The following is a 20,418-nucleotide window of genomic DNA, read 5'->3' as shown; positions in this document are numbered from 1 at the left end:
GTTGGTGGGATTGCAAGCTGATACAACCACTCTGGAAATCAGTCTGGCGGCTCCTCAGAAAATTGTACATAGTACTACCAGAAGATCCTGCAATACCTCTCCTGAGCATATACCCAGAAGATGTTTCAACTGGTAATAAGAACACATGCTCCACTATGTTCATAGCAGCCTTATTTATAATATCTAGAAGCTGGAAAGAACCTAGATGTCCCTCAACAGAGGAATGGATACAGAAAATGTTGTATATTTACACAGTGGAGTACTACTTAGCAATTAAAAATAATGAATTTATAAAATTCTTAGGCAAATGTATGGATCTGGAGGATATCATCCTGAGTGAGGTAACCCAATCACAAAAGAACACACATGATATGCACTCATTGATAAGCAGATATTAGCCCAGAAACTTAGAATACCCAAGATACAATTTGCAAAACACATGAAACTCAAGAAGGAAGACCAAAGTGAGGATACTTCGTTCCTTCTTAGAATGGGGAACAAAATACCCATGGAAGGAGTTACAGAGACAAAGTTCGGAGCTGAGACAGAAGGAAGGACCATCCAGAGACTGCCCCACCCGGGGATTCATCCCATATACAACCACCAAACCCAGACACTATTGCATATGCCAGAAAGATTTTGCTGACAGGACCCTGATATAGCGGCCTCATGTGAGGCTATGCCAGTGCCTGGCAAATACAGAGTGGATGCTCACAGTTACCTATTGGATGGAACACAGGGCCCCCAATGGAGGAGCTAGAGAAAGTACCCAAGGAGCTAAAGGGCTCTGCAACCCAATAGGTGGAACAACAATATGAACTAACCAGTACCCCCAGAGCTCGTGTCTCTAGTTGCATATGTAGCAGAGGATGGCCTAGTTGGTCATCAATGGGAGGAGAGGCCCTTGTTCTTGCGAAGATCATATGTCCCAGTACAGGGGAATGCCAGGGCCAGGAAGCGGGAGTGGGTGGGTAGGGGAGCAGGGCAGGGGGAGGGTATAGGGGACTTTCAGGATAGCATTTGAAATGTAAATGAAGAAAATATCTAAAACAAAACAAAACAGAACAAAACAAAATAAAAAAAGAACATCCTGGTTTACTCAATGAGTTGGGGCCAAACTGGGCTCTCTGGAGACACTATCTCATGCAAGCAAGCAAGCAAGCAAGCAAGCAAGTAAGCAAGCAAGCAAGCAAACAGGCCTCAAGTAACATGTTGATAAATTGTATTCTTTAATTTTGCTATGTTAGTTTTAAGTTTATAAGCTATTAGTCTTAAATACTGTGATATAAATCTTCTCACTGGTCAGTAAAATATGACCCAAAAATAATAAAATAAAATAATAATCAAGAACAAAATAATAGCAGTGACTAATCATTGAACCCTGAAAAGAGACAGTTACGTACTCTCATTTGATCTTCTTAACAGCCCCATGAACTATATGCTATTATCAGCTACATTTTTTTTTTTTTTTAATGAGACAGGGTTTCTCTATGCAGCTCTGGCTATCCTAGAACTAGTCTGTAGACCAGGCTGGTCTCAAATTCATGGAGCCACCCTCTGCCTCCCAAGTGCTGGGACTAAAGGTATGCCCACCCAATTGAACAGCTCAATCTTAGATAAGCAACTGACCCAATATCACCTCACTGCAGTGGTACCTAACAGCCAGATGATGCAATCTCCAATCTACTTACTACCTTACTATACTGCCCAGGGTGCACAGAAACCCACATTAAGCTAGGTTTGGTGAGGCACCCCTGTCCTCCCAGCTCTTAGGAGGCTGAAGCAAGAGGACTAGATGTGAGACTAGCTCAGGCAAATTATTGAAACCCTATCTCATTAAAAAAAAAAAGTAAATGAATGAGACAGCCCCTAAGGGAAAAAGAAAATGCTTGAAGAATGTGCCTTCTATTCAGGAGGCTAAAGCAGAAGGGTTGAAAGTTCAAGACCTGCCTGGGGAACTTAGTGAGATCCTTTCTCAAAAAAAAAGTTTGTGTGTTGGACCCTTGGCTCAATCCCTAAGCATTGCAGGAAAAACAGAGACAAGAAAACAAGCTATGATCAGGGAAATCCCCACCAAGAATTAATATGCTATTACACTTCTCTTTTAAATGAGTTTCTGAATTGTATAGACATGGTTTTAGCGTGAATCCAAACATATGGAAAACATTTAGTAAGTGCTCATAGAAATCACAATATGGACAGCAGTTTTGAACTCTATCTTCAAGAACAAATAATAAAATAATAGTGTAAATAATCTTGGGAAACTGGCAACAAAACCAAACTTTGAAATTGTAGTTATCACTTCTGGAGATACCAGAGACCACACGCTAAGTGGATAGACTGACTAGTCAGAACACTCTCTGGGGTCCATGTTTTCCTGTCCTTACCTTCCCGGATGGCTGTGAAGGGGACTCCCTCCTCTGCATTCATGCTGATGACTTTGAGAGCTACTAGCTGTCCATTTATCCTAGAAAGGGATGGGGCAGACACACACACTCACTGAGATGGCTCAAAGCTCTATTAAAAAGAAACAAACAAAAACACCAAAAAGCCTTTCCTTTACAATGTCTTCTAGAAATTAAACCTAGAATTTTCTCAAAACACAGAACTCATTATATATAAAACATGTTACATATATATTTTGAAACATCCTTCTCTTTGCTAAAGTGTTATATTTTCCTTCTAGAACATCCAGAGAAAGCGGAGTGGCACAGAGAGACCATCTCCTTCATAATACCTTCTGATCCCTCTGTCTTGTTGAGACAGGGTCTTGCAATATAGCTCAGGCTGGCCTCCAATTTTCAGTTCTCCTGGATGAGTCTGTTAACAGCTAGTGTCTTACTTACCATAGCATCCAAAGCACCCTCCGATTTGCCTAGGTCTCCCCATTCCCTCTCCGGCCCCTCTCCTTCCATCCTCCTACTCTCCACGTATTTGTTCAAGAAGATTTTGTGCAAGTTCTTTACTACCATGGTGCTTCTAATACTGTGAGATACATACAGCAAGGCCGGTTCTCTCTCAGTTCCATGTTGTCTTTTATCATTCACGGTATTTTTAAAAACAGGCCAGCTGGCTTTGAATTCATAACAATACTCTTGTCTCAGTTTTTCAAGTGCCAGGGTTACAGGAATAAGCCACATGCCTGGTTTTATCATTTCCTCTTACAAAATGTGGTATTCAATAATGTTATAGTATCTTATCATACAAATACATTACAATGTGTTCTGCCAATTCCAAATTCTTATAAATTGCAGTTTGGGTTATTTTAAGAATACTGTGCTGGGCCTGGTGGCTCCTGTTGTAACTCTAGCCCTTGAGTGGCTAAGGTGGGAGGAAGGGTACCACAAGGTCAGCCTGGGCTACATGATGAGTTCTAGACCAACTTGGGCTAGCATGAGACTGTCTCAATGAAAAACCATGGTGATCATTTCTGCAGTTAAATATTTTCCCATAGCTCCCATTGTTTCCTTGAGGTAGATATGGAATTGCCAAGTCATAGAGTAGGCACTGTACATGTCTTTATTAAAGTGAACCCTTGCCTACATTGCTTCCTAAAGAGCTCTGTACTACTGAGCTACATTCTCAGCTCTATCATTTTAAACTTCGTTTTTAAAGAGCAAGTTTAGAATTTTAGAAAAATTAGGAAGACAGTATAGAAAGTTCCCATATCCTTGCTGTTCCTTTGACCTTCGACTCTCACTTAGGAAGGTACAGTTGTTAGTTAATGAACCAAACTGGGCATGGCGACCCACACCTATACTTCTGGCAGTTGGGAGATGGAGGCAGGAGGCCAAGGAGTTCAAGGTCATCCTCAGCTACACATTCCTGTATCATAAGGCAAAGCAAAACAACAAAACCTAAACTAAAAGAGTATACACTAATGATAATTAATGAGCCAATATTGATACATTATTATTAAAGCTCATAATTTATTAGGATTTTAAAAACTTTTTTTAAACAAGTTCATCTAATGGATTCTTCTTTTTTTTTTAAAAAAAAAAAAAACTTATTTACTATTGTATGTGAGTACACCATTACTCTCTTCAGACATACCAGAAGAGGGCATCAGATCTCATTACAGATGGTTGTGAGCCACCATGTGGTTCCTGGGATTTGAACTCAGGACCTCTGGAAGAGCAATCAGTGTTCTTAACCACTGAACCATCTCTCCAGCCAGGATTTCTTTAACTTTGACTTCATGTCCTTGTTACTGTCCAGATTCTATTCAGGACTACATTTAGTTGTTGAATCTTGCTAGACCCCTCTTGGCTGTGCAGTTTGTCACATTTTCTCTGGATTTGATCACCTGAATGGTTTTGTGAAGTGCAGGTTAAGAACTTTAAAGGATGCCCCTCTCAGAGTTTTTTTTTTTGTTTTTTTGTTTTTTTTTTTCCTGATTTTTCTCTTGTTCTTCCATAAAAATGTTCTTGATTATTTGGGCATTTCACATAATGCACCCCAATGACACTCATTTCCCATTGATGTTTCTCTTAAGACTAAACTGGAATTCTGAGTTTGGGAGAAGGCTCAGAGCATCTTGACTGTATTCTATCATGACTGGAAATTCTTGATGTTGACTTTTTAATTGCCTGTCTGAGGTAGTACTTGTTGAATGTCTATTGTGAACTGACTGTTTACCACCCCTATATCAGGATCAAATTCACTATGTAACCCACACTTTGGGCACGGATCCACTGAGATCCACTTCTGAGACAGTGGATCCACGTAAGGTACCCGGGGTTCTTTTGCATGGGAGATTTATTTCTTCTCTCTTCTTTATTAATGTATTGAGCCATTCATTTGTAGCTGCAGAAACTCATAGATATTTTATTATTTGGGTTATAACTCAATACCACTTAATTTCGTGCCCTGGTTTTGGCAGGTTTGCCCCTTGGAAGCTCTTCTATTGATACCAATGCAACTTTGCCAAACCTCTCCTGAGTGTGGGCTTAGATTGGCTTTTCCTTCACAGTTTCCTCTCTGTGGGTATCATATTTTAATTTTAACTTCATTACTTTTGGAACTGCATTTCTCAGTCTTCTCTATTTATCTCACCCCTATTTCTCCTTTTTACAGGAACATTCTACCCAGACTTTTGCCCTCACTCTCACTTGTCTTTCAAATTTTGAACTTAAAAAAAACTTTTTTTATGGGGTCTGGAGAGATGGCTCAGCAGTTAAGAGCACTGACTGCTCTTCCAGAGGTCCCAAGTTCAATTTCCAGCAACCACATGGTGGCTCACAACCATCTGTAATGGGATCTGATGTTCTTCTCTGGCATGCAGGTATACATGCAGATAAAGCACTCAAATACTAGGAAAGGAGAAAAATAGATTTAGTGAGTGATGACCACAGGAGATCCCAACCAACTAAAGGAAACTTTATGTTTATAAAGGCAGATTCCTGAGTTCAGGGTTGGCCTGGGGCAGAGCAGGGTTAGACTCAGGTGTGGTAGAAATGGTAATTTCATGATGGGGTGAAATTACCAGTTATTTTATTGACTGTGCTAAACAGAGGCCGGCAGATCTCTGAATTCTTTTGCAATGTTAAAAAGAAAATGTGTGCTTGCTGTCTCCTAAGAATTAAGGGGCTGGGGTCACAGGATGCTTCATAGGCTAATCAAAAGGAAGCCTGGCATAAATGGCTGGATTGATATGTAAAATAAAAGACTGGGCTTACGATCTAGAGGAGAGGAGCTATCCAGTGAATGTTTTAGAATAGCAAGGTAGAACTGCTCGGAGAGCTGTCTTGAGAAGAAACTAGAGAGAGCAGTTTGGAGAGCCCCAGAAAGAACAGACCAGAGGGAAAGCAGGCTGGGAAGCTGTCTGGAGCAGAGCAGAGGCTGCTTGGAGCCCTCCCCAAGCCAAGGCTGCTCCTTCTATCCTACACCTCTTCCGCAAGTATTTCAAGGGGCACCTCTGTTTAGTAACGTGAAAACCTGAAGTCAGAGAAGCACTGACATCCTTATATAGTAGCTTCCAACTGCCCTGACTTTGCAAACACCTTAGAATCTGCTGCAGCACACACATCCTGGCTGCACCTCCCCGCCCTTCCCTCTTTCCAGCTCCCCCACGCTGGGGCTGGTTCTGTGGTTCTGACAAGGGAAGTTTAGGGTTTTTATTTTTGTTTTGTTTTTGACTTGATTCTGCCCCGCACAGGGTTGTCCTCTCTGTCCACCTCCCTCAGATGCCCTGTTCAAATAATCCTTTCTCAGTGAGCCCTCTTCTCACCTCTCCATTTAAAACTACTTACCCGGCTTGCTGTCCTCTGGATCTGCCCATTCTGTTCCTTTCCACAGCACCCGTCCCCCTTTGAGCCACTATTTTATGAGTTTGGTTATCGTCTTGTGTTCCTCCCACACGCCAAAGCACTCATCCCAGCTAACACCTGGCGTGGAGCACAGTAGATAGCAGCACAGCAAAGGTGTTTGATTACAGCAAACTGTCTGACTTAAGGCTGTCGGGTACCACCGCAACTGTTTAAATCCCACTTATTTTAATAAGTCTGATTTTTGTTGCTTCTGTGAGGATAATTTTCTCTACAATACTTTCTAAATTGTTATTTCTAATACATAAGCAACTTTGTTTGACTTCATATACTGATCACACGAATGCTATGTCTAATAATCTCTTAGGTGATGATCGTAGCCTTTTTAGAAAGAGCATGTTACAATCCAAAAAAAAAAAAAATTAATCATCTTCAGTCCGCTTCTTTTTGCAGTGGCTAGAACATCTATGATAGTTTTTGGGTTTTTGTTGTTGTTGTTTGTTTGTTTTCTTTTGCGACAAGGTCTTACCCTGCCCAGTTAGCCTTCAACCTACCTGCAGTGACCTCCTGATATGCCACCATACCTGGCTCTTTATGGTACTTTAAAATGTGCTTTTAAATCATACATGTTCTTTTTTTCGTGGTAGCCTCCAGTTTCAACCACTAAAAGTAAACCTTTTGTGCTCGTATTTTACTGTGTACAACCCAATCTGTATAATTACTAAGTGGTTTGTTTGTTTGTTTTTCCAAACAAGACCATGGGGTGCACGTTGTCCTATAGACACCGCTCCCCACCTCCTTCTTCAGTATCTGGCTTCTTTCTATATTGGTTCATAGTATGATAAATATTTACCTTGCCTTGCTTTTTTTTTTTTTTTTTTTTTTTTCTCAAGACAGGGTTTCTCTGTATAGCCCTGGCTTTCCTGGAACTAACTCACTTTGTAGACCAGGCTGGCCTCAAACTCAGAAATCCGCCTGCCTCTGCCTCCCAAGTGCTAGGATTAAAGGCGTGCGCCACCACCACCCGGCTCTTGCCTTACTTTAATGGATATTTGAGGCCAGTTTTTATTTTTATCTAGGCTATTATAATATGTATGTGTATATACATATATATATATATATATATATATATATATATATATATATGTATATATCCTTTTGTAGTATATTAAACATAGTAGAAACATGTCATTCTTTTGTTGTATGTATAATACATATATTATTCTTCTGTGACAAGGTCTCTCACTGAACTTGGGACTAGCCTAGTAACCAGCAAGCTCTGCTGATTGTCCTGTCTCCACTCCTTCCTGTCCTCACAGCACTTGGGTTAAGGCGTTCAGAGCTTCCCCTGGATCTTTGCACGGATTTGGAGATTTCAATTCAGGTTGGGAAGCCTTTCTGATGGAGTTTTTCATTCTATTACTAAACTGAGTTTCTTTTTTTGTTTGTTTGTTTGTTTGTTTGTTTTTGTTTTTTCAAGACAGGGTTTCTCTGTATAGCCCTGGCTGTCCTGGAACTCACTTTGTAGACCAGGCTGGCCTCGAACTCAGGAATCCGCCTGCCTCTGCCTCCCAGGTGCTGGGATTAAAGGCGTGCACCACCACGCCTGGCTAAACTGAGTTTCTTGAAAGCAATATATTATATTCTTAGTTCCCGGGGAAATCTATGATCATGAGTCAAATCCTGGTTCTATATAATTACAGTTGTATTTCCCTGATGTTCTTATTTTAACAGAGACAGCACAAATATGCAAACTCTAAGATAAGCAAAAAATATTTCGTTTTATAGTGTTTGCACTTTTAAAATATAACTCCTGTTAAGTCATTATTTTCTCTATTGGAGTACCGTAAGCTAAGGGATAAGGTTGTCCAACTCTCCTACCCTTACCAGAAGGTAGATGAAAGACCCTAACCCCATCTTCAAACCAGGCACACTTGGGTTTTCGATAACCATTCTTTTTTCCCAATCATTTGATATATTTTACGAGTGCAGAATACAGTTTAAAGATTTAGGAAGGGATAAGAAAAGCCTTAAAGAAACCAACTGTTTCTCACAAGGTAGAAATTGTTTTGGGGGTCAACAGTGGAGAAAGTCTACCTTCTTCAGTGGTTGATTTTAGCTAGGTTTTTATTGGTTTAGTTTGTTTTTTCTTTGTTTGTTTATTTATTTATTTTGGTTTTTTTGTTTGTTTTGTTTCTCGAGGCTGTTAAAATCACCATGTCAGGGCTGGAGAGATGGCTCAGTGGTTAAGAGCACTGACTGCTCTTCCAGAGGTCCTGAGTTCAATTCCCAGCAACCACATGGTAGCTCACAATCGTCTGTAATGGGACCCAATGCCCTCTTGTGGTGTGTCTGAAGACAGCACTAATATACTCATATAAATAAAATAAATAAAATCTTTTTAAAAATCCAAAACAAAACAAAACAAAACAAAACCCCCAACATGTCTACCATCCTTTTGTTCCAGATGTCCTGCAGTCCCAAAGACTGAATGTGTGTCCTGCCAGTTGGCTTTGTAATGCAACAGGAGATGCCCTCATCAAGAGTCTTTCACGAGTCACTTACCTGCTGATGCCCTTGTAAACTTTGGCATAAGAACCTTCACCCAGCTTCTCCAAGTTCAAGTAAGATGAGGCTGCCCCAAAAGGGTGGCTCTTCTTCTGTTCAGAGGGTGGGGTGAGAGGTGGGAAGACAGAAAGAACACATAAAAATATGTTGACTTATGTTTTCCCTAGGGACATTAGACAGCAGTGTGTGTGTGTGTGAGTGAGTCTATCTGTCTGTGTGTCTATCTGTGTCATATGTTTGTATGTGTGTATGTGTCTATGTGTGTCTATGTGTCTGTGTGTATGTGTTTGTGTATATGTCTGTGTCCATGTCCGTGTGTCTCTGTCTCTGTGTCAGTGTCTGTGTCTGTCTGTCTGCATGTGTGCCTGTGTATGTCTGTCTGTGTGTTGTGTGTACATGCCTGTTTGTGCATGTGTGAGTATGCGCATGTTTGTATGTGTCTGTGTGTGTCTGTATGTGTGCCTGTGCCTGTGTGTCTGTGTGACTGTTTCTGTGTGTGTGCATGTCTGTGAATGTGTCTATGTGTAAGTGTACATGTAAGCCCACACAGGCATCCCTGGAAGGTGAGGGCTAGCTTCCCTAGACAAGCACCCATGAAATTCTCCTCGATGCCTGTCAGCAGTTCACTCACCCATGGCAACCCCTGCCTCAGATTCTCTTCCTGAAAAGAATCACTGTTACTCCGGGGCCTTTTACTCTCCAACTTCTGGGCACTGGCAGCCTCGAGTCCCCTGGGGTGAAATGAAGATGTGGAACATGATGCTTCTTTTAGATCTGTTAGCTAGAGGAAAAAGAAAGTACAGGAGCAAAATGTGTACAAAGTCAAAATTTGGTGGCTGGCAAAACCTTTTCTTTGTTTTATTTACCTGGTGTTTGTTTGTTTGATTGTTTGTAAGCTTCCCACACCCCTGAAAGGCAGGTTTTCTGAAAGTCAGATCTCTCAGAGACAACCATGGTACCAATTACTGAAATGCTAAATGTTTCCTTCACTTACATAGTGTAACACAGTCTCCTTGAGGATGTTTTCCAATTTCTTCATTTAACTCAGTTTCCTCCATACCTGCCCATCTTCCTTGGTACTTAATGTAATGCCTTAGAATAATCTAGTAAGACACTACTAATAATCACGAGCTAATTACTGAAACTGAGAATCCACAGCGGACCTACCGGTATGGCAGCTTGCCCTCTACAGTTCAACCCTGCAATTTAGTGGCTCAGAGACATCCAAAGAAGAACCACTTTCTCTATTTCAAGTCAAAAGCGGCCAAACCCAAGGCTTATTCCCCTCTTCTGGTTTACAAGTACGTCCCCAAACTTGATAACTACAACCATAAATCCTCTGTGACTTTAATAGAATTTTCTTTTTTATGAGTTTAGACCTACCGCAGAGGAATAAGACTCTGTCACAAAAGGGACTGTCTGTCTGAATTGCTTGGTTTACTAATAAAGAAAGATGCTCCTCCCGGGATATGAGTACCTCGAATACAGCAGGCTCGGTGTTTCCAGGCTGGCTTCTCTGACAGCTTTGCGCCTCCCCTCCCTCCGAACGGTGGTAGCAACTGCATCCTGGTTGTAGCCTCTTTGCACACAGCTCTTGACCCATACTATCCCAGGTTCAAGGAGAAAACCCGCCCTTGAACCTCTTCCCACCCGCCTCTTCTCATTCGCTCCCCCTCTGCCAGAGGTCAGCAGAGTGGAGCGTCTCTGTGACTCACATGAGGGCTCTGCCTGGAGCAGTCTCATGACTTCAGCAGTTTTAGCTCATCAGTGCAAAGAATGCATCAGAACCGCAGCGGCTAGCGCTCATGTGTGCACACCCAAAAACAAGGAAAGAGAATACAACGGGGCACCCTGGAGTAAGCTCGCTCTTACTCCTGCCACAAGTCAGTTTTGCGGATACACTCATTTCCCCAGAATGTGCATCACGCTAGTGTTTATTGGGCTACCCTGGGGCTAAAGTGGCTATGCCACGGGGTGTTCTATCCCTTGCTTTCATCTGAAAGCCTCTTGGTTTTCAAACTTGTTTTTCTTTTGAGGCGATGTCTCTCCCAGTAGCCCAGCTAGCTTCCAAGTGGAGGTAATTCTCCAGCCCTGGGATTGCAGATGGAGCCATCTGACTCAGATCGGTTTTCCAACATTAAAATGAATTTGCAAACTAGCCAACTTTTAGAGTCAAAGGAACCACAGAACGGTGGCATGGAAAGAGAGCTCAGGATTCTGACTCCTTCTCTGCCTCCAAATGAAAGCCAATCTCAGTGTGGTGGGGCAAAGCCATTCCTTCAAACACTACGTAGTAAATACCTGTGTTGAGAATACTCTAAAACTAGCGGAGAGTCAAGGGTGGAGAGCGGAGTTTGAGCTGGGTGTGGTGGACCCAAGACCTCTGGAAGAGCAGTCAGTGCTCTTAACTGCTGAGCCATCTCCCCAGGCCCCAATGGCACACTAGTAATCTCAGTACTTTGAAGACGGAAACAACAGGGTGGTGAGTTCAAGACTAGCCTGAACTACATACTAAGATTCGTTTCAAATTTCAAATAAAGAGGAAACAGAAATTGTGTATGTGAGTATGTGGAAGAGTGTGGTGTGTGTGAGAGTGTGGTATATGTGTGAGTGTTTGTGAGAGTGTGGTGTGTGTGTATGTACACATATCTCCTCATTCCCCCATTCCTCCCTTCCTATCAGTAGAATTAATGTTTAGTGTCTATAAATAATATATTAGTACTTGGCATTTCTAGGAATCTAATCTGGATCAAACTGTTTTCTGTGATTGTAGACAGAACTCTTTTTCTATGAGAGTAGAATATATTATAATTTAATATTATTATATTATTATTTCCATCATATTATTTCCATCATAATATGTCAATCACAATAACATGCACAACAATATCTATGAGAAAAGGGGTTAAGTGTTATCACAACAGTACCATGGATATTTAACTTCTGAACTTTCCTTCATTAAATCTTTACTTTTATGTGATTTAATTGTAGTGGTTTGAATAGAAATGGCCCCCATAGACTCATACATTTGAATGCTTGGTCCATAGGCAGTGAAACTATTAGGAGGTGTGGCTTTGTGGGAGGAAGTGTCTCATTGTAAAAGTGGTCTTTGAAGTCTCACATGCTCAAGCTAGCCCGTCTCCTGCTACCTGTGGATCAAAATGTAGAATTCTAAGCTCCTTCTCCTGCACCACGTCTGCCTGCACACCACTATGCTTCTCGCCTTGATGCTAATGGACTGACCCTCTGAAATTGTAAGCCAGCCCTAGTTTAAATGTTTTCCTTTATATGAAAAAAAAATATGAGCTAAGTTATGCTTTAAGATAGTTTCATAAATTTTAGATTAGGAGGTGGGAGAATATTTCACTCTGTAGCCCAGGCTAGACTGGAACTCACTAGGTAGCTCACAGAAGTCTGGCACTTGTGGCAAGCCTCTGGTCTCAGCCCCCCGGTTGCCAGAATTACAGGTGGCAAACCAAACCAAATAAGTTTTAAAAGTTCAAAATGAACAGCATTTGTGTAAGCTGAAGGAATTGTGTAGTTATCTCACAAACAGGCTTGAATGGAGGATTATTTTAGTTAATTTACTTCTCTTTGTATATGTGTGTGTGTGTGTGCGTGTGTGTGTGTGGATGGTATATTTCTGGAGGATTAAATTGTTGTTTACCAACTAGAGAGGACATCTGAAGGGAAACTGGAAAATATCCTTCAGAATTTTCAAAATTTAATAATTCATGGTTTGCTGAAGGTCAAGGAAAAACACTGGATGACTCTTTAAGATTTTTTTTTTTTTTAAGCTCTGGGTCCAAAACAATCATTTTTGTTACAAAGATTTCTGAATAAGGACAGAGATGGAGATGATTGCCTTGCAAACAGCATCATAGCAGTTTATACTTCAGAGCAACTAGGCTGTGCCTTCCGCAGCCTGGTGGATATCCTAGGCCCTGCCCGCCTGGGGCATGCACACTGTTGCTACTGTCCCCTGCAGAGAAGAGCCGCCAGAACTAAGCTCATGGAACCCAGAGGTCCCTGTGCTTGCTACCCCCTTAAATGGACAGACAGCTACAGACTGTAGCTCGATTCAGACTGCAGCAAGATTCCTCAGGGCCAGCTCAGCTTGGCTCACTCCTAACTGCATTGTCCCCTCCCCCTCTCATCCCCGCCCTCTTTCTCCCCGCTTCTCGCTCCCCCCCGCCCCCCGCCCCCTTCCCCCAGCCTTCCCTGGGCTTGCATTTACCGCGCCTCCTCTTTCTTCTCAGCCTTTTTCCAGAGAAGCTGGGTTAAAACAAATGGTTCGTTGGTTCTTTCATTCATTCTTTTACTTATTTATTTATCTATCGATTTGATGGTTTGAGGAAGTCTCACGTGGGCTGGACTTGAACTCGCTTTGTAGCCAAGGATGTGGATGAATTCCTGATCTTCCCGCCTCCACCTCTGAGTACTAGGATTGCAGGTGTGTGCACCACAGCCACTCTGCCTTTTTTTTTTTTTTTTTTTTTAACTTAGCAATAAAATTATAGGCTATTGATCATTTCAGTTTAGTTTTTCTATCATATTTTGGCGGTCCGTTTTCCATTCTCAAATGTTGTGAATTCAAACTACTGTGTTTGGGAGTTTGCATATTTCTCCCGTTTCCTCTGTTTTTATTAAATTTAGTACTTTGGGGAAGGGGAATATTTTTGGCTAACAGACAATTCCTCTAGGCTCCTCCCAATAGCTACCTAGCAACATCTTTCGTCATCACCAGGTGGCCAGGCCAGGTTAAAAGCCAGGTGTGGCCGCACAGAAGAAGACTACTCACTGGGCACCGCCCCCCCCCCCAACCTGAGGAGAAGGGAAGGGGGACGAGAAAAGGATTGTGGGAGGGGATACCGAGAGGGGGGCTGCTCACTACCCCAGCCCCCTCCCTCCTCTTCTTCCACTCTCTTTCTGTTTCTATGTGTTCCTAGTTAGCCTCTCTTTCTCTCTTCCTCTTTCTGTCTCCCCCCTCCATCCCCCATCCTCTGCCTCTAGCCCTTTTCCAGGTCCCTGCTGGATCTTCCCCCACAATAGATCTTTTTTATATTAGGTCTGTCACATGGCATGGTTTCTCAGGGGAACATCTTGGCAGGGGCCTGCCACGTATTCCTGTACTCCCGCCACATTATATCACAATATTTCATAACAAATAACATCTAATAGTTTTTCTTTAATATATGGGTAATCTCAGGTGTTCCACAGTACTAACATGAAAAATACAACCAGAAATGTTGAAAACAAGTCCTAGTACCCACATAATGGGATGCTAATACTTAGGTACAAATAGAATGATATTTTAATGACAGAGTGATGATCAAGATACATGATGAAGTGAAGAAACAAAACCAGAATAATGCCTGTAGTGTCTCACTCTTGTCATAAAAGAATGAGACAAAAAGTCTCTGAGGTAAGTAGCTCATGCCTGCAGCCCCAGCACTGGGGCAGCTGAGGTAGGAGGATTGTCTTAAGACTGGTGACAGCCTGGATAAATAGTTAGACCCGGGGTGGGGGATGACACAGTGTAGCTGGTGGTACAATTTTGTAACACACAGGATGGCTGAGGCAGGAGGATTTCCAGCTTAAGAACAACATGAATTACATATTCAGACCCTCTCTCTCTCTCTCTCTCTCTCTCTCTCTCTCTCTCTCTCTTTCTTTCTCTCAAAAAAGATTTATTTTATGTACATGAGTACAATGTAGCTGTACAGATGGTTGTAGGGAATTGAATTTTAGGACTTCTGCTCCCTCTGGTCAGCGCTACTTGCTCTGGTCAACTCTGCTCACTCAGCCCCTGTTCACTCTGGCCCAAAGATTTATTTATTATTATACACAAGTACACTGTACACTGTACACTTCAGATGAGCTAGAAAAAGGCATCAGATCTCATGGGTGGTTGTGAGCCACAATGTAGTTGCTGGGATTTGAACTCAGGAACTTTGGAAGAGCGGTCAGTGCTCTTACCTACTGAGCCTTCTTGCTAGCCTTCAGACCCTGTTTCAAAGAGAATCACAAAATGAACCAACAACAACTTAAAAACAAACCAGAATGTCCTGAATAAAAAAACAATATTTCTTAAAATTCATTCACACAAAAGCTATACATATCTATCTATATATCTATTAATCATCTATCAACTATCACCTGTCATCTCTATTATCTAACATCTATCTGTCTGTCTGTCTGCCCATCTGTCTGTCTATCTTCTATCATCTCTATCATCTAACATCTACCTGTCCATCCGTCTGTCTGTCTGTCTGTCTTTCTATCATCTATCTCCTTACCCATTTCTCACCAGAATAGGAAGGTTTTCAATAAAATTACAACAGTCATCATTGCTGTGACAGCTCGTGTTGTCATCGTTGGGAGGATGCTTGGTTCCAAGCTCCATGACTTCATAGAAACGGGTCCTCAGAGCATTAGGCTGTCCTGGAACTCCAGCCGACACTCCTGTCTCAACTTCCTAAGTTCTTCTGCCTTCTTAATGCCACTTTCCCCTTCCGCTTTGACAGAAGACTTGGATTAAATATGCAAACAAGTTCCTCACTATCGGACCCACGTTTGCTGTAGTCATACTTCTGTTGTTTATATAAAAAGGACAACCTTCTGAGAGTGGGAGGGAGCTGAGACGAGTTCTTGCTACATCATCCTGGCTGCTTAGAGCGCACTGTACACTCAAGTCTGGCTTCTAACTTCCAATGACCTCTTGTCTCAGCCTCCTGGTTGCTGAGATCACAGGTCTGTGCCACCATTCTCAGTGTTTGAATCATTTAGAAAGTCACACTGCAAACTGAGTTTGACCCCTGAGCCCCACACAGTGAGAAGAGAGAAAGGACTCCCAGAAGTTGTCCTCCGGCTTCCATGAAAGTCAGTTCATGTCCCACTCCCAGCCCTTCCCATACACACAAAATACAAATGTAATTTTAAAAAGTCAAAGCTGGGCATGGTGGTGAAAACCTGTAATTCCAGCACTTAGGATATAAAGGCAGGCAGGTATCTCTGAGGATCCCTTACTGCCTTAGACAGTGGTCCTGTATAACTGCAATGTTATACAAGCCAAGCCATCTCTCACAGCGCCTTGTGAACAGACTTCCCTGTCTGGGAAGTGATCTTTAGGCCATTGCTTTCCGGTCCTTTTAGCACTCGGACTTACACACAGCATCACTTAGCACTCCTGGGCATCCAACATGGTTGAATCTTGATCTACTACACGTACAATATTGTCTTAGAGGTGAGGTCCTTAGTGCGGGGAAAAGCCAGAATAGAAGGCAGGAGCCTATCATTCAGAGCAAGGAACATGGAATATATTTTTCCTACATAGCCTGTGCATGCTAACTCAGGGTCTATCCCTGAACTATGTTTCTAGCCCCGGAGAAAATAGAGTTTAAAGCTATAGAACTAAACACAGAAATTGGATATTTGACATTTCTGTGCAAACAATGTCCAACACTTCAGAAATCCTGTATTGGAGAACATGGTCATTTCCTCACCTACGCTTTTACTTCTTTTTTTTTTTTTTTTTTTTGTTTTTCGAGACAGGGTTTCTCTGTATAGCCCTGGCTGTCCTGGAACTCACTTTGTAGACCAGGCTGGCCTCGAACTCAGAAATCCGCCTGCCTCTGCCTCCCTAGTGCTGGGATTAAAGGCGTGCGCCACCACGCCCGGCTCACCTACACTTTTAAACACCACCAGTTGCTATCTTACTCTGTATGCAGGACGGTGGAATAAAAGACAGCATGGGAACTGATAACACTACAGTAACTTCACAATGAAAATTAAGCATAAGTAAACAGCACATCAATATTCAATAATAATATAAAATGTGACGCACACTTGCAAGCAAAGGTACAAGGGAGACCTAGACACTGCGTGGGACAGTTGTCAACTTGACCTTGTCTAGAATTAACAAAAACTCAAGTGGCTGGCTGAATTACTTGAAATTACTTTGACCTACCCAAGATCCAGATCATCTGAGGTGGGAAGTTTCTGGTGGCAAACTATATAAGGGGCATGGAAGAAGGAAGCGCATGCTCTTGGCTTCTCCTTGCTCTTGCTTTGCTGTTATTAGAGCCTACTTCCTTGGGACATCCAGCCTCAGGCACTGAACAGCTACTAGATTCTTATACTTCCCATCGGGAGATAGCTATTGTTGAACCATAGCCTGTAAACCACTCTAATAAATCCCATGTCTATATCTCTATATCTATCTATCTATCTATCTATCTATCTATCTATCTATCTATCTATCTATCCTAACTCTGTCCCATCTTATGGGATATGCATATGAAGGATATATATGAAGCTATGTATACACACATATATACACACAGGCTATGTAGCAAGCACTACCTGAAAAGAAACAAAACTACTGGCAGTTGGCTGCGGGGGGGCGGGGGGGGAAGTGAGTCAATTTTTTTTAGGGGCATGGCTGCTGATAGGTTGACCACACCCGTGAGCTTGTAGTTGGATCTAACTGAACTTAGTGAAGCATAAAGATGTGAAGACTGGTGGGGGCAGGTGTTGTGGAGTCCAGGAGGAGAGGAGGGTAGGAGGTGGTATAATCAAGATACATTGTATACCTGTGAGAAAATGTCAAAGAATAAAGAAAGGATTTTTTTTTTTTTCTGAGACAGGGTTTCTCTGTGTAGCCCTGGCTGTCTTGGAGCTCACTTTGTAGACCAGGCTGGCCTCAAACTCAGAAATCTGCCTGACTCTGCCTCCCGAGTGCCGGGATTAAAGGTGTGTGCCACCATGCCAGGCTGAAAAGAATATTTTTAAAAGGAGCATGAGCCTTTTCTTTCTGGTTGCTGTGGATTTTGCTGACACACAAGTTGCATTTCTCTGGTACTGGGAAGAAACATTTTTCGTGCATGAACCCGTGGGAGCAACTATCTGCTAGTCTGACAAAGACTAGCTGCACATTTTGAGATACTTACATATCAGGTAGACAATGGTCAGTTAAATTCACTTTGTTCAGTACAAGTACCTAGTTTTGTCAAACAGGTTCCAATAACCTCTGAAAACATACAGCTTCATACTACAGTGTGATGACCTAAGTGGTATGAACACGCACATGCATGCATGCTTGCATGCACACCCACACACCCATACCCCCCTACACACACTAAATACATGGATGAATAATGTAAAAACTCTAAAACAAAACCAATAATGTTGGTATGTTTCTATGCTTGTTAATTTCTGTGCTTTAAAGTGCTCCCATAGTCTTTTGCACTGTCTGAAGGCGTCTCACTCTGTGGAGGTAGAGTAGTCTAGCATGGAGCCTCTTATCTTTGACACTGGAGTGTATATTCCAGTGTAAGCAATAGAGTTAAAATATACACTGGGAGTTATTGCTACTTTCTAGAATGCATGTGTTATGGGTATATACATGCACATAAATGCAAATTACAAAAAAAAAAAACCCTGACCCTCAGGGACTGTGTGTGTGAGATCTTAGGAGGTGCCCATCTCATTCCCCAGTGCCTGAGCCCCTGCTAACCTTGGTTGCAGGACTAGGACAGCCTTGTACCAACAGCGCCACTTGGTGGCTAAGACAAGACCTGACCCGGTCAATGTTTTCTTCTAAACTCCAAGTCTCAGCTGTATACACTACAATTTTCCTAGGACTTAGCTTCTCCCAGCTGACTCGACCCCTAACTACCTTCAGCCTGTGCAGCAGCCTGGCAATCACGGTGGCTGCAATGCCACACCACCCCGGATGTGTCCCACCAAGCCTGAAATGTACAGCCGTGAACAAGGACCTTGAAAACCAGCACTTCAAAACCTTGTGGGAAACCCAGTTCACATCTCCTCTTCAGACTTTGTTTTCCGACATAGCAGTCATCTCTCTCATAGTCAAAAAGGAGATAGAAGTGGGAAACAAGAAAAGAAGATACAGCTTAAGAGGAAGGGCAAAGGAAAGACGGGAAGAAAAAAAAGAGAAGGAATGGGAGGAGAAAGAGTGAAAATGGAACGAAGGAGGGATGGGCAGAGGAAGGAAGTCCTTGGAAGAAGGTATGTTTTGAGTCTTCTCAGCACTCAGCAGCGCTGACACTGAAGAGTGGCATAAGCAGACAGCAATGACTCTCAACTTGTTAACTAAGTTGACAGGAGGATGGGACAGAAGAATTGCTGCTAGCTCCAGGCCAGCCAGAGCTACATACTGAGGCTATATCTCAGTAATAAATAAATAAATAAGTAAATACATAAATACATCCAGCATTTGAGAGGTAGATGCAGGGGGATTTTGATCGGTTCAAGGACATCCTCAGTTACATAGTGTGAGGTTAGTCAGAAAGCGATGTGCACCCTGCCTTCAAACAAACCCACCCAAAATACATACATACATACATACATACATAACACATATACATACATACATACATAATACACATATACATACATACATACATAATCCATGCATACATATGAACATACGCCTGAAAAGCAATGTGTGCCATTTGGGAAGGCAGATGGCCAGGGCCAGGCAGACGGGAGAAAGACAGTGATAGGGACGGTGGACACGATCGAGGTGTATTATATGCATACATGAAAATGTAACAGCAAAATCAGTTCTCTTCCACATCTAATACAAACTAACACAGATTTAAAAAATAATATTACATTTAAAAAAAAAAAAACCCTGCACTTTAATCTGAAAGAAATAGCAAAGGAATGTTCCACCTAGATGCCAAGACAGTTCCTGTGAAAAGCAATGACTTCGTTACCTACCCTCTACCTAGAAAGGTGACTGTGAATTTTCTAAGAGCCAGGACACAGCTTCTTCTCACTGAATTTTAGGTGCCTGGTTGCTTTATGCCCCAATGAGGTAAAAGGTTGCCTCTGGTTAAACCGACAGCATTTTTTAGCGTCTTATTCTTAGAATTTAACTTCTTTTTTTGTTTTGTTTTGTTTTGTTTTTGTTTTTTTCGAGACAGGGTTTCTCTGTGTAGCCTTGGCTGTCCTGGAACTCGCTCTGTAGACCAGGCTGGCCTCGAACTCAGAAATCCACCTGCCTCTGCCTCCCAAGTGCTGGGATTAAAGGAGTGTGCCACCACGAGAATTTAACTTCTTGATAAACTATTTCAGACTCATTTTAGATGTTTGTGGGTTTTGTTTTGTTTTGTTTTTTCCCAGTTATCGGATTGAACCCAGGGCCTTTGAACATATCGAGCAAACATTCTACCACTGAATTGCAACCTCTTGGATATAGATTTTATTATGGAGTGTATATTGTGCATCAGTTTCTGGGCTTATTTGCATGCATAATAAGGCACATAATAAAAAGTAACATGTGGGTTGGAGGACAGAGGTCAGAGTTCTTCTTCCACTTTAAAGTGGGATTGGGGTCTCAAACTCATGGCCTTCAGGTTTGTGCAGCAAGCACTTTCCTGGCTGAGCCATCTCACCAGCCCTCGGACGTTTTGGTGCACACTGTCCAGGGCACACTTTCCCTTTGTCCGTGGGCTACGGGGGCACTGCTTTCTGTCCTCTTGTCTTCCTCTCTGTCACAGCTCCTGTGAGGCTCCTCAACTTGTCTTCTCAGCCATGCTTTCCTCTGAGAACC

At 42.3% G+C, this 20,418-nt stretch overlaps 1 protein-coding gene across 3 annotated transcripts in view; it reads right to left on the bottom strand.

Annotated features, from left to right (window-relative positions):
- The window catches only part of Cdk15 (cyclin dependent kinase 15), a 91,405-nt gene extending 80,887 nt beyond the window's left edge, over positions 1-10,518 (bottom strand). For 2 of the 3 annotated variants that reach the window (XM_021198158.2, XM_021198160.1), the window contains exons 1-4: positions 10,312-10,518; positions 9,466-9,615; positions 8,832-8,926; positions 2,388-2,467 (exon numbers count right to left, since the gene is read on the bottom strand). In XM_021198158.2, coding sequence (XP_021053817.1) covers positions 2,388-2,467; positions 8,832-8,926; positions 9,466-9,615; positions 10,312-10,437 — 451 coding nt within the window. In that variant the 5' untranslated portion in view covers positions 10,438-10,518. The remainder of the gene's footprint in view (positions 1-2,387; positions 2,468-8,831; positions 8,927-9,465; positions 9,616-10,311) is intronic. The other variant, XM_021198159.2, reaches the window with a different exon arrangement.
- Positions 10,519-20,418: the final 9,900 nt, after the last annotated feature.

The sequence above is a fragment of the Mus pahari genome, chromosome 5 (assembly GCF_900095145.1).
Source record: "Mus pahari chromosome 5, PAHARI_EIJ_v1.1, whole genome shotgun sequence".
Taxonomy (NCBI): domain Eukaryota; kingdom Metazoa; phylum Chordata; class Mammalia; order Rodentia; family Muridae; genus Mus; species Mus pahari.
Note: the sequence above shows the minus strand (reverse complement) of the source record. Positions and strands in the feature narration are given on the sequence as shown.